The sequence below is a fragment of the Pinus tabuliformis genome, chromosome 8, assembly GCF_031772625.1.
Source record: "Pinus tabuliformis cultivar Carrire ecotype Pingquan chromosome 8, CPIR1, whole genome shotgun sequence".
In the NCBI taxonomy this organism is placed as follows: Eukaryota; Viridiplantae; Streptophyta; class Pinopsida; order Pinales; family Pinaceae; genus Pinus; species Pinus tabuliformis.
Window position 1 is genome coordinate 1,237,860,918 of NC_142294.1, and position 14,963 is coordinate 1,237,875,880.

General features: G+C 39.4%; 1 protein-coding gene across 1 annotated transcript; it reads right to left on the minus strand.

Moving 5' to 3' along the window:
• Nucleotides 1-2,186: 2,186 nt before the first annotated feature.
• Nucleotides 2,187-2,918, minus strand: LOC149239874 (protein JOKA2-like). The gene has a single exon (XM_089369993.1). The coding sequence runs from the start codon at nt 2,847-2,849 to the stop codon at nt 2,187-2,189; it is 663 nt and encodes a 220-aa protein (XP_089226119.1). The 5' UTR covers nt 2,850-2,918.
• Between the last annotated feature and the right edge of the window lie 12,045 nt (nt 2,919-14,963).

Here is a 14,963-nt window from a genome sequence, read left to right on the forward strand (position 1 = left end):
GGGCTCTCTCCGGGTCTATCTCGATAAAATGATCAATAGAGTCCGAGATGACTTAAAATGGGAATTGATTTAGGTTAGTAAAATGAATTTTTGAATGAGGGATATTTGATTTAATGACCAAGTTGCTGGGCTGTATGGGACAAGGACAACAAGATGCAGAGATTTAACCAAAGGCACAAGATATTTCATTAGGCGAGATAGGCATGAGGGTTTAGCAATCGAATTGAATTTACATGAGGTGAAAAGACTTTAAGAAAGCTGGAAAGGGCATTAATGTATGAATCCTTTCCAGGCAGAAGAAACACATAAAATCTGAACACTTCCTCAAGGCAGAGCAATGATTGAATTCTACCTTTCTCACTTAAAAGCATTCAGCTGAAAATGATTATGAATGGACTGTGAACATAACAAGAAACATATGGAACATAAAGAAGAAACACATGCCAAAGTCATACCACAAGAACTAATCCTCTGCCAAACTGTACAGCCAAACGCTGAGTTATTCTTCCACCGTTTCCCAAAACTCAGAACCATTTACACATAATTTTCATACAATAAATAGACTCAGGAATGGGAAAACAGATCGTTTGAGAATAGGGGCCGTTTCACCTAAAATCATAAGAATAGGAAAAGTCTGCTCTAAAAAGGAGCAGCGTTACATTTTTTTGGTTGATGACCAATTAAAAGGTAGCATCTGGAACATAGACCCTTTGATTTTGCAACTGCAGTAAAAAATAGACCGTCAGTTTCCTATCTTTCTGCTGTGGTAAGTATTTTTCATTTTAATTTAGGCTTTACGGTTTCTGGCTCTTCACCTTCTGCTCCTCAACATTGATCATCTGTTGCATCTTCATTGCATGGTGGTTCAGATATTTCTCATCCATCTCCATTCTTTGTTCAAAAAGATTACAATATTTTTCATGACGTTTCATCCGCCCCTCCTCAGCCATCTTAAGGTTTGAAATGATCATCTTATTGTTCTTATACAAGGTTGCCTTAATGCCAGCTGTTTTTGATGATGATTTTCGCTTTTTCCTTGGATATTGTTTATCTCTATCAGTAGAGGTATCACCAAGGCTCTGAAGTGGTGTCTCAGGCATTGTATTTTCATGCATTATCACGTTCTTTGCAAGTGTAAGGCAATCTTCAAATGTTTCCATAATGATGAATCATATTTGCATCCACTAGAATCCACTGTGGAATAATTCAAGGACCATACAGAAAAGAGGGTTTTCAAGGGCCATTGGACCAAATAATGGAGCAAGTCTATGATGATAGTGAAGTTCAGCCAACCATTTTTTTTTTTGGAAAAATAAAAATCAATGTCGTGATCTTAAAGTCCTTTGAAATTTGAATTGATTCTTCAAAGTAATGCATCCAGAATAAATATACTACCCCTCTGCTGCTTCTGTAATTAAAACAGTAGACTCATCAAACACTGTAATGGCCAAAATCAGCTTAGACAGATTTTTCTAAACAATGCCCCGCACATGCAGAGTTTGCTAGTCTTCGATTTCAAATACCACGTCAATTGCTTTTAAGGTAACTGCTCTACAAAAGCAATGTCAAAATCTTATATATGTGAATTATAATTTGAATCCAGAATGAATTGCGACTACTCCGCCTGAAAGGTTCTCATATTCAACTTTCTCAAAGTCTTCTTCCTTAATCATTGCAGCGAACTTTTCCTGAGATAGAAAATTGCGTATGCTCTCCACTAAATATTGGTAAGATGCACGATCCCCAACAAAAATTTCTCCAATAGATGGAATAACTGAAAATGAGCAAAAATCATATAATTCTTGGAAACTAGGGATGTTGACATGGCTCAACTCAAGACATAGAAATCTTCAACCCCACCTTAAGACTCTGTATGCTTCTCTCAGAGCTTTTTCTATATGTGTTACATTTTATTTTTTGGTGGCCAATGAGGAGGCACACCTATAGCATATATCTAATAACTGAAGACAAACATAGGCAATCGCATCTTATTTTTCTGTCACTGTAGATATCTACGTTTAAAAATTTGAGCGTTTTGGTTTTTGACTTTTCATCTTCCCTTTGGGAGCCTTTTCCATATACTCTGCCTTTTCTATTTCATAAACTTCTCCCACTTCACTAAGTAGCAATAACCCCATGGCAATTTGTTGCTGGCGTTCTGTTGTTTGAACTCCTGTTACTAAGGTCTACCCTTGAGATAAATTATTTTGCTCAACTTCATTCAAAGTTAGAAGAGAGTCCATTAGATCTGGTAGACATTCCTCTCCTGGTGGTACTACCTGAATAAGGACCCACACTCGCTGCCCAAACTTTTGACCTGAAGGTGCCACCAGACGCCAGTAGGACACATAGCGTCCAGGTTGTATGGGGGCAAGAAAATCAACTGCCGCATCAAGCTCCTCATCTACCTCATACCCTTCCTCTTGAATCTCGAGATTGACTACATCTCCAGCCCCCAAATCATCTCCACCAACTCGGACGAGCTGGGTTTGATGTGGCCACTTTAGTGTACCATTGTTGCGCAAACGCCAAATCTTTGTAAAGGGTGTCCCTGGAGCAAACTGTGTTCCATCAAAGATGGTGACATCTTGAACGAAACGGCAGTCAAGCTTTCCAGGGGCTTTATTAGCCGGTTTCCCAGCAGATGGGCCTTGTGCTGGGCCTTGTGAGCAATATATAGATGTAGGAGAGTTCCAAAGATTACAACCAGGAAGGGGGGTAAATGCAGGACATTTAGAAGGATAAAAAACAGGCGACTTATGAAAGTGACGTCCCCTATGAAAAGAGAGTTCCTTGTGTGGTGACCGGTATAGAGCTGGTGGCCTGTATAAAGCACGATCAAGTTTCATATACTCTTCTTCATTGCCAGCATCCGAGAAGCAGCTTTGGCACAAGTCATAGTCATTTCTCACTAAAGACTTGTACACCTTTTTGAAAGGTCCGATGCATATTCTCACCAAAGCATTGATTCCATTTTAAACCAAAATCATGAACCTGTCCAAATGGAAGCTGTGGTGAAGGAATAAAGCGATCCCCTGAAGTTGGTTGAGTTTTGACAGTACCCTGCTCCGCCGACACATTGATGAAAGGAACGATGCTATTTGGTTGAGTGCCACTGCCTGCTCCACCAGTTTGCTGCCTTTTGCGACCTTGACTAATCCATGGGATTCATTAAGTTAGTATCGATGCTCTGTATATAGCAGTAAAAACAAGATTTCCTAGTGATGCAACAAAGCCGAATTTAAAATACACATGATGGAAGATCCATGGCAATTTTTAGGTTTTCTAAAGTGAGGCTGAGATAACTATCTGAGAAGGGTATGGTTTCTCCTTTCATGTAATTCATTCTAGCATCAATCGTCAATGAAAACTGGCATATGTACACCTGCAATGGAAGCGGCAATGACAACAAAACAGCGCTACGACAAATCTATAGTAGTTTGCCACCCATCACCTTACCTGGCAGTTTAAACTCTGCACTGTAGCTGAAAACATTAATGGATTTGTGGGGTGGTATCTGTTTAGAAGGATTAGAACATATGATTATGCGCCTTTCATCCCTCTGAACAACATATTGATTTAAAAGAGCAGCCCTTGCATGCCCAGTATGGAGATAACCACGTAGTTTCTGAGGAACACGTATACATATGTTTAAAACCAGCTCCAGTTGAAAAGATATAAGCATTTTCCACCCATGCATCGGGCTGAGCTGTCTTAAACGAACCACGGAATATATCTATGGCAAGTTCATCGAGATCCTTTCATGATCAATACTTTCATCGCGTTTATGACTTCATTTCATATGTTGAGACAAATTATGTTAGCACTGAGATCGTGATTTTGTAATGATGTTGTGTCTGTCTATTTTCGGGACCAACATTGTTATTTTGACGACGTTCCAATAGCGACTGCATTCCACTTGTGTTTGGCATGAAACCATATTCAACGTTTCAACTGAACAGCTCGAAGCTCTCTGCATAAAACCGGCTTGTAGTAGAAAATTTTGAGTTATTTCAAAAATTTGAGGAAGAACTGGTGAAAAAGTTATTTGGAGGCTCTGTGTGCCGTGCGCACTCCCAATGCGCCGTGCCTGGTGAGTATGTCGCGCCAGTGTTAATTTTACCCTGCACAGGAGTTACCAGTGTGCCGCGCTGCGCCTATGCGCCGCGCCTACCTTCTATGCGTCGCGGGACTGATCTTCACATAATTTCGGCCTTTAAAACTCTGTTTTCACTTCTCCATGATCTGCTTCACGATTTACTTGGCCTCTTGCAGATTTTGCCATGCCAATAAATTAATGAAAACATCTTTCATAGCAATGGATTTCGATTTTGACTTAGCAAACCCATTATTTGAAGACTTTGACATTTCTTATAAAGAACTCTTTTTTTGATCGGACTGAATAATGAATCTCTTTTCTTTCTTTCTTTGGGATGGTGGCATGTCTTGGCGAAAGATAGCCAAAGGCTGCTTTTTTGAAATACTTCAAGGCAGGACACTTTAAAATTCAGATTTATTACAAAAACAAATCTGACAATTTCTTATTCAAAACAGAGTTTTGAACAAGAAATGTCCTTGAATATGCTTGATGATGAAATTTTGAACTCTGAGAACCTCTTCGAAAACCCTCGTCATGGCCTGCGGGCATTATTCGACATGTTTGAAGACCAACCACTAGACCCAGACTCTGAAAATTACTCTTTTCGACCAAAATGGCATTTGATGACTACAAATGACGAGAAATGAACCTTGGTGAATTTGACTCTAACAGAGGACTGACAAGACTGATTCTAACAGTCTATGTGATACTTATGGCCATTATTCTCATCATTGTCCCCATCTCAAAAACTTTTGTGATACACTTCAAGTCCTTCGCTAGTTATATGTCTCTCGTAGTGAGTCCACCTCCCCTCTACTTATGAGTTCTGGTCCCAATATTATACTAGAACAAGAGGTCCCTCAACCACCCATCGTGATCCCCCCTCCTAAAGTCAAGATTACGGATTGCACCACCCCTATTCTCTACTTTTCATCATCCATGGGATTGATCTATTGGGAATATCTTCACATTTCCTATTGTGATTCAGTATAACCTTCTTCGATGAACATTTTGGTCTCAACATCGGTATATGTTATATATACTAGTCATATATCTCCCATTGTTGATTAATATGCACATGTGAACCTTGTCTCTCATGAAGATGCCTCAGGTCGCTCATCTTCCTCATTTGGTCTCTCTTCCTCACATCCTCCCTTATTTCATTCTGATGAAGACATCATGGAATCCATGACCACCCCTGATTATCCTTGGGATGATATGCACCATCATGTGTACTTCCTTCTGCAACAAATCCACAATCAATATGATGTGGAGTCCAAAGACTTCATCCATGGTGAGGTCAATTGGTCCAATAACCCTTTACTTCAAACCCATGAATTGGAACTGTCACACGGAATAAGTTGATCTTGCGGACAAGATAGACCTTCCAGAATCTAAAGAAGACCTAATGACAAGAAAACCAATCAGACACTATCTTTCTCTAAATATGCTTTTATAAACAAAGGCAAACAAGTGTTTTAGGGCCTACCTTAGGTCCAACGCGAGTTTGTGGAAGCCTTCGCTCCTTCGATCCAAATGAGCTCCTTTGTTGCGAATCTACAAACACAAACAAGCAAACAAATTAAATAGCACCTAAAAATCCAATATCATAAAACATATTTAACATGAAAGTCAAGGAATTCATGAAACAAATAACATGAGATACTTGTTGAGAAAAATGAGTTTGATTGTATTAATTCAAAAGAAGAAGAACTTTACAACCTGTGCCTTCACGCTGTACAAGCTCCTCCCAGGGTTCAACAAGAAGTCTCCTCTACTTTGACAAGTTTCACTCTCTTCCTAATGAAGCCAAAAAGGTATGTGATCTCTCCTCTTAAGCTCAACTAGGAAGTCTTAATTTCACCAGCATTTACCCTAAAAAATGTTCAGCTTCTAACCTCCCCAGCAACCAGCCCAATGCCTGAATTTATAGTGCAATGGAGGGAAGTTACTAGGTCCTCCTTCAAAGGGATAAAGCCCTCCTTCAAAGGGATAGCTCCTCTCATCAAGGGATTAGCTCCTTCTCTTTTGGGATGCATGAACCACCTAAGAGAGGCAAATCCACATCAAAATTCCTTCTAGAATCATCTAGAATTAACCCAAAGTGAGTTTTTAAGAATAAACTTGTGCCTTTTTTACTTTCACAGGGGTCCGCACCCACACCTTTAGGGACAGAGCGGGCAGGTCCACAGTTTTTGTAAACAGAAGGTACGGGACCGCAGGTAATAGTGAGAGAAAGTGCGGAACCGGAGTTTAATTGATTTTCAATGTCTTTCTCTCATTTTCAAAGCTTGACTTGAAGAGCTGAGGTCTGAGACTTGCTTAGGAGGATAGTACAAGTGATGATAGACCCATACTGACTGCAAATAATCATGGTGACGGTATTTTTGTGTAACAGATTGCCCCCTAAAGTGCGAAGTCTGTAGTAGATGAGGATTTCATTTATCATTTAGGAAGAGTGAAGTACTTTATCATTTCGAGGATCATCTTGTGGAGAGCCCGGTTGGAACCTGTAAAAACATTCAATGCAAGATATATATATGAGATCATATCATCGCTGAGGTAGGCATTCCCATACTCAGATCAAAACTGACTTAGAAAACTAACTACTGCTCTGATACAAGAATGATCTTGTAATACATCACAAGTATAGACTCATGTGGACACAGTATGGGCGCAGCCATCTGTTTATGAATAGTCCATTATATAATGAATACAAAATTCCTCGCAGCCTGGATTGTGGGAACTAGATCCAGGGTCTTCATTTCTACTTCCCGAAACAGTACGATGCTATCCATGCGAATGAATGTGTTGATGTCGAACATGGTAGAAACCACTTGATTACCAGTCAATGATGTAAACTGTTAACAAGTGTGAGAGAAACCACCAGTGATGTCAATGGCTCTCAAAATACCCAGTACAATCCATGAGATGTGAATAAATGTGTTGATGTCGAACATGTCACGGAATCCATTGATCGAAGGTCAATGATGCAACCTGTCGTAAAAGGCAAGAAACCTACCATTGAGGCATGCAGATCCCAAGGTACTGATGATTTCTAGATCATCTTTCTAGATAATGAGCTGAAGTCAATAGAAAGAGATCCGTCGCAGGCAAGCCCACAACACGAAATCATAGATCAAGTTGAAGAAATTTAGTTGCGAGGACTGACTCAGGGATGGTCAAGATGGATGACAGATATTTTGCAGATGAATGGCTTATTGGCAGTGACCTCTTGAACACATAACGACACAACAGATGGCTTGGTGACAATTGACCCAAAGTTAATACCCAGAAACCAGCTGAAGACTTTCAATGTGGTTTGATCAACTCTTAGGCAAAGGATTTCCCAACCCAGGTGAATAATAGTGTCGTGTTCAAGAGTGGTTACAAAGTATGACAAACAAGCTCATTTTTCTCTCTTTTCCCCCACCATTTCTGGCAAGTACCTCTTTATTTTTGACAAGCTTGAGGAGGATAAAATTTTCTTGATTATAAGCTCATCATTCGAATGAGTCCAACTTAGTTTAAATTCGAACCCTAAGAAGGAGTGGTTCATTCCTGTTTGTAATTGAACAAGTCCTTTACTGTGAAATTTTAACAAGTCCAGTATAGGAGAAACTCGGTGTTTTTCAATTTTAGAGAGTCTGAAAAAACTTAAGAAGACTCCAGGGTTGACCTTTTTCGTAAATTTGTGTCTCCCAAGCCTGAAAAAGTATAAAATAATACTTGAGAGAACCGCTTGATCTTTACGACCAAGGAGTACTTTTCGTAATTAGTGCCCCTGATCCGAAAAAGTAAAAAAGCGATAACAACACGTCGTTTTATAACCAATATCGAATTTGAAACGACAAAAATCTGGCAATCTTTTCATGTTTTTACGATCAGAAAAGAGTTGTAAGTGGACCGTATTTTATTTCCGTTTTAATGAGTTTAAAAGAAAAACTCGGCAATCTTTTCATGTTTCAGGAGTCAGAAAAGAGCTTAAAGGTGACTCTAAGGTTTCATTTTTTCGTAAGTTTTAACGAGTTCAAAAAAATGATAAAAATGTACTCATGGTTTTCACTTTTTTGTAAGTTTTAATGAGTTCAAAAAAATGATAAAAATGTACTCATATGGCCGACTTTCAATTTAATTTACGAGCAGGAAAAGACGGAAAGAACTCAGCATTTTCATTTGTTTTACGAGAATGAAAGATAGCAAAATAATCTCGGGATTTTCATGAGTTTCACGAGTCTTGAAAATAACTGAAATTGACTCGAGATAGGTTTCATTTTTACAAAAGCTTGAAACAGAGAAAAAGTATGCTTCAAAGTAGTTTCATTTTTACACAAGCTTGAAACAGAGAGAAAACTGTGCTTGATGCCCCCTAAGCATAACTGCTAGAGCGCATGCCCCCCAGCTTCATTTCATTCAACTAAGTACACTGTTGGTAATTATTAGCTGGATGGAATGAAGGTTCAATTACGAGATCATTTGAAAGACTCGACCTAAAACTGTAAGAAAATTATGCAAAAAACTGAAATAACTAACCTAAATTTACGCAAGCTTGAAACGAAAAACCATGCTTGTTATAAGTTCGCATGCCCCCAGCATAATGACGCAATCAAGGTACATGCCCCCAAGCTTCATTGCATTCAACCAGGTGGATGAAATGAAGGTTTACTTTCGAAATCTTGGAAAGACTCGTGGGAGTTGGTTCATTTTTTAGTGAGGTTGACGCAGGAAAAGAAGTATCCTCAAAACCCTTGTTTCATTTTTTAAACGAGCTTGACACAAGATAAGGAATTATGCTCATAACTACTCTTTGCAATCTACCTATATATCCTAAAATATACCTGATTCATTTTTTAATGAGGTTGACTCAGTAACAAGAACTATCCTCTAACACCCTGTCTCATTTTTTAACGAGGTTGACACAGGAACAAAAACTATCCTCGCTTCTACTCTCTACAATCTACCTATATAACCTACCCTTGTTTCATTTTTTAAAGAGCTTGACACAAGACAAGGAACTATGCTCAAGACTCCTTGTTTCATTTTTTAACGAGCTTGACACAAGACAAGGAACTATGCTCAAGACTCCTTGTTTCATTTTTTAACGAGCTTGACACAAGACAAGGAACTATGCTCCAGAAGTTCGCATGCCCCCAGCATAATTATGCAAAGCGAGGTACATGCCCCCCAAGCTTCATTGCATTCAACTAGGTGGATGGAATCAAGGTTTACTTTCAAGATTTAACTTGAAAAGGGAGTTGTTTCATTTTCTAAGGAGGTTGACACAAGAAAATAACTATCCTCATACCTGATTCATTTTTTAACAAGGTTGACTTAGTAACAAGAACTATCCTCGAAACATCCTGCTTCATTTTTTAACGAGGTTGATACCGAAACAAAACTATCCTCACAAAGCCTGTTTCATTTTTTAATGAGGTTGGCACAGGAAAAGAACTATCCTCGCACAGCCTGTTTCATTTTTTAACGAGGTTGGCATAGGAAAAGAACTATCCTCGCTCGCTGATCATGGCTTCCAACTGGAAGAAAGACATGTCAATGGACACACCTTGATCATGGCTTCCAAAAGGTCTTCATCAGAAGGAAGAATAGTTCTTTGGAAGGAACACATGTCAAGGGACTCAAAAGGGATAAGAGCATCACGTTCAAATAATCCCATAGAGTTTTCCATGTCAATTACCTAATCTAAATCAAAGGAAGATGAGCAAACAGTGAGAGTCTCACTTACATCGGTAACTGAAAATATGGGACTAGTTGCCACATAATTAACCCGTGGCGGGGTAGATACCACTTTAGAATCAAGAACATTTAGGGGTGTCATATTATTGGTAGTTGAATCAAGACTAGGGAACGAAAGTTGGTCTACAGTTACAATATTTCCATTGTGAGGGAAAGACATCACGTGAAAGAGTGTCGATACGACAACTTTCATTGCATAAACATAGTCTGTGCCCATGGAGTAAATTGAAATCCAAGGGACCTCGAACTACCACAAGATCAATATAGACAGTTTTACCTTCCAAGGTAATAGAAAACTTAGGAAGGATCCCTAAAGGTTCACTAATGGTTCTGTTAAAAGCTTTCAGATTCTGCGTAATAGGTGCAAGCTGAGGGGAACCCAAAGCTTTCCAAGCAGTTGAGGATAAAATACTAACAGAAGCACCTTCATCTACCTGTGTGCGGTGTATGTCCCTACCACCAACCTTGACAATGATTTGGAAAGGGATGGAGGAAGGAAGACGAGGTTCTGTCAGTCTATTCCAATCAAAGGAAAAGACCTCAGTACTTGGAGGGGGTTCCATAGAAACAAGTGAAATGCCCCCGGCGTTAGGAATTTGATGTAACAAAAAGAACCTGAGTGGTATAAAGTTCACTCTCTAAAGGGAAAGTGGGATTGATCAAATTTGAAATTGAATCGACCACTTGATCAACTAATGGATCATCAACTTGAGTGACATGAGTTTCACTCTCCAATGGAAGAGTGTGATCGAATGTACTTGAAATTAGATCAATCACTCCGTCAGTTGACGGTAGGTTGGGAGAAAGTTTACGGTAACCAGTTGGAAATTCTTGTTGTGGAACAATAAGGTTTTCCAACAATTTTGAGGCTTCATCCATGTGAGGGCAAATGTGAGTTTGATGACTCCCTTTGCATAACTTACAAGGAAACCTAACTTTACCCTTTTTCCCAGGAACCTGACTATCACTGGTTGATGGATCAATGGAAAGTTGATGAGATTTTTCTGACCATACTTCCAAGACCTTTGGAATACCAGGACAATTGATAAGGAAGTGGTCACCCTTACAAAGCCTGCAAGGGTATTTGGGTTTACGATGCATGTCGGAGTTTTCCTCAACACAACTAACACTTACAGTCGTGGTTGGTTGGTTGACTTCTTTCTTATCTTGATTCTTCTTCTTCTTCTTCTTCCCTTTCTTCTTCTTCTTAGCCACCTGGTTACTAGCATCGAGGCTTTTACCAAGCAAAGAGGAAGAAATGGAGGAAGAAAAATTAGGCGAAGAAGGTAAAGGGTCAACAGAAGGTTGGTGATGTTGAGATGGTGAACTCTGTTGAGGTGGAACATTCGGTTGAGGTGGAGTCGCCATTTTGTCACACGGAATAAGTCGATCTTGCGAACAAGATAGACCTTCCTAGAATCTAAAGAAGTCCTAATGACAAGCAAACCAATCAGACACTATCTTTCTCTAAATCTGCTTTTATAAACAAAAGCAAACAAGTGTTTTAGGGCCTACCTTAGGTCCAACGCGAGTTTGTGGAAGCCTTCGCTCCTTCGATCCAAATGAGCTCCTTTGTTGTGAATCTACAAACACAAACAAGTAAACAAATTAAATAGCACCTAAAAAGACAATATCATAAAACATATTTAACATGAAAGTCAAGGAATTCATGAAACAAATAACATGAGATACTTGTTGAGAAAAATGAGTTTGATTGTATTAATTCAAAAGAAGAATAACTTTACAACCTGTGCCTTGACGCTGTACAAGCTCCTCCCAGGGTCCAGCAAGAAGTCTCCTCTACTTTGATAAGTTTCACTCTCTTCCTAATGAAGCAAAATGTATGTGATCTCTCCTCTTAAGATCAACTAGGAATTCTTAATTTCACCAGCATTTACCCTAAAAAATGTTCAGCTTCTAACCTCCCCAGCAAACATCCCAATGCCTGAATTTATAGTGCAATGGAGGGAAGTTACTAGGTCCTCCTTCAAAGGGATAAAGCCCTCCTTCAAAGGGATAGCTCCTCTCATCAAGGGATCAACTCCTTCTCTTTTGGGATGCATGAACCACCTAAGAGCAGCAAATCCACGTCAAAATTCCTTCTAGAATCATCTAGAATTAACCCAAAGTGAGTTTTTAAGAATAAACTTGTGCCTTTTTGACTTTCACAGGGGTCCACACCCACACCTTTAGGGACAGAGTGGGCAGGTCTACAATTTTTGTAAACAGAAGGTGCGGGACCATAGGTAATAGTGAGAGAAAGTGTGGAACTAGAGTTTCATTGATTTTCAATGTCTTTCTCTCATTTTCAAAGCTTGACTTGAAGAGCTGAGGTCTGAGACTTGCTTAGGAGGACAGTACAAGTGATGATAGACCCATACTGACTGCAAATAATCATGGTGATGATATTTTTGTGTAACAGGAACCACATCCACCTTGTGGCCATTATATTGCCACTCAATGTTTGGGTAAGGGGGCATCTACTTTTGAGAGTCCAAGAGAAGCAATTCTCCACAACCCTCCTAGTGCATCTGGTAGTGTTGACTCTAGTATCATTATTCATCCCCATTTAGAAGAACCTCTATAGTCTCATATCTCTTCAGATCACCCTAGGGATGATCCAATTAATCATTTCTACATTTTACATCAACAATCAAGTCCCTTAGACATATTTTTTGGTCAACCACAGTTTCATTTATGTGAGCATCAGTTTATTATATCTGAAGCCACTCTTTGGTATAGTGACACCATGTATGTGAACCTAGAAATTTAGTTCCATTTGAATCCTATATGTAGTGCCAAATGAGATTGGTAATCCACCATTTCCTTTCTCTAATTGTATCTATCCACTCTTCCCACAAGAAGACATCCATAACATAAACAAATGGTGAACCACCTCATCAAAATGTGTTTGGAGTCCACTACTCTAAATATATATGGTATGCCCATAGCATGCTACATCTATCCATACAAAACTGGGGGGCACATATGCCCCTACATATCCTCATAATCCTCTAGAGGATATTGTGCAAATAGGGTTGAATTCTTGAATCCATAATTTGAGTATTTGGAACACAATGGAACTCCACAAACTCATCTAGCTAGGGGCATCAATCCCAAATTTTCATACCAAATCAGTCCCCTCCATCACCTATGCTTGGGGGAATGATTGCACCTTTGGCCACCTTCTCACCTAGTTAACATAAGTCTCAGCCTATACCCCAATGATCTAGGTATGGTCGATTATCCTTTCACTTCTTGGATAGTTTGTCTTAGTGGTCTCTTCAGCAAGCCACATACATATCACATATTGTAGATGCTTGATACCATATCTTCAACTATTCTACTCTATGTGATACCAAACTTACGACCTAGTCCCCATGTTTGACTTGGTGGGAGGGGATGATCCTAGACCTTCTCTAGTAGTTATTATTGCATTCCTTTCTTACCTTGATTCTTCACCAGGAACCATTCTTCTAAGAAGCATTAAGGTCATATTTAAACAAGTAAGGCCACCTATTTGAAAGTCACAGATTCAAATTCTGGAAGTTGTTTTTGTCCGCTACGATATCCTCAAGATTTAGGGTCTTCTCATCCTCTCCAAATTCTCCAATAGCTCACTATGAAAATGAATTGGCTTTGGGGGCAAGAATCCCTTTTATAGGAAAAATTCTTGTTTTTCCATCGCCCATTGCGACAAAACCATAGCTTTGTTTGACAAACTATTAGCACCATTGGAAATATCTCACTAAGTTCTCTAATGGGTGTCCATTATTTTTTGATAATTTGACACTTCACTAGGAAGCCATTTTTTCCATGAGGTCTCACTTTTTCACCTATTAAAATCAAATTTCTTCATTTTTGAGCCACCCATACTCTAGTATGACTTTACCTATGCACTATTTGACTCACATGTTCATTTTCGTCATGATTAGCCATCATCTACTCATGATTTTATGGTCCCCTCTAAGCCTCCACCATGTGGCAGCATCATCGAGTCACCCTTATTCAGAGCATCCGAGATGAGTCACTATTGCATCTATGGAGTCTCTTTCGAGTCCCCTTGAATCTTGTTATAGTATATCATACATATTTGTGTCATATTCATCCCATCATGTTCATATTTTGCCTCCAGCTACATTGCTTTATCTTTGAAAATCCCTTGTCTGAGTAACGGACCATCCCCTCTCGAATTGAGTCAGTCATTGCCAAGTCAACCATGCATATCATGCTCTGACAAGGGAAATCATCATTCTGCCACTAATCGTGTTTCCTTCCATCATCATCCTTGGTGCAAGTCTATCAGTCACCTTACTATGATCCCTCATGCCTTTGTTGAGGATTCCTAATTACCTTAACTCTAGTGGGCCCTCTTTTGTTGACTTCAGCACATTTATTCTAGAAGTGTGGTCTAGAGGGAATTGTACCTTGGTTCCAGCATTCATCTTTGTTCGATGCCTCAGATCAAGCAAAGGGAATCATCATTTCCTGTTGACTTGGTTTTTTCTCATGTGCTCGACGCCATCTCATTATCACACTATTGAGAATCCTACACTTGATGGTCCGGTGATCTAGGCAATTGAACCAGTGATTCACGGGTGTGTGTGAGATGTTCCATACCTCATGAAGGGGTGGCCCTTCAGGTATCCCCCCACATACCCGAATGTCCACAAATGTTGATCTGGCCTCAAATGCAGTTCCACAAATTTGGTGGGTTCAATTTCAGTCGCTTGCAGTGCCCACAACATGCATATCTCCTTTAGATAATCCATTCAAATATTGAAATACCTTTCTTGTTCAGTTGGGCTTCTTTGGTCTGGATCCCTCCTCACCATGTCAGCTTGAGGGGAATTATGTCTCATGTACTCAAATGTTATTGTATTTAGTCTTGGTCTCTCTTTTTCCATGCACATTATTTATATGGGATTCATTGTATTATTTTCTGGCCCATTAATGCTAGCATATTAGGTTTCATGTACTTTATAGCTCAACCCCACATTCCTAGAATCACCATTATTCTTTGTACTCAGTTATATCGGTAGGTATGGGTATGCCTCCCTTGCCTAATATGAGATCATCTACTCCAAAATAAAAGACTTATATCAGTTTA

Bases quoted from the DNA above. Each gene is read 5' to 3' on its own strand.
- LOC149239874 (XM_089369993.1), bottom strand. From the start codon at position 2,849: ATGAAACTTGATCGTGCTTTATACAGGCCACCAGCTCTATACCGGTCA.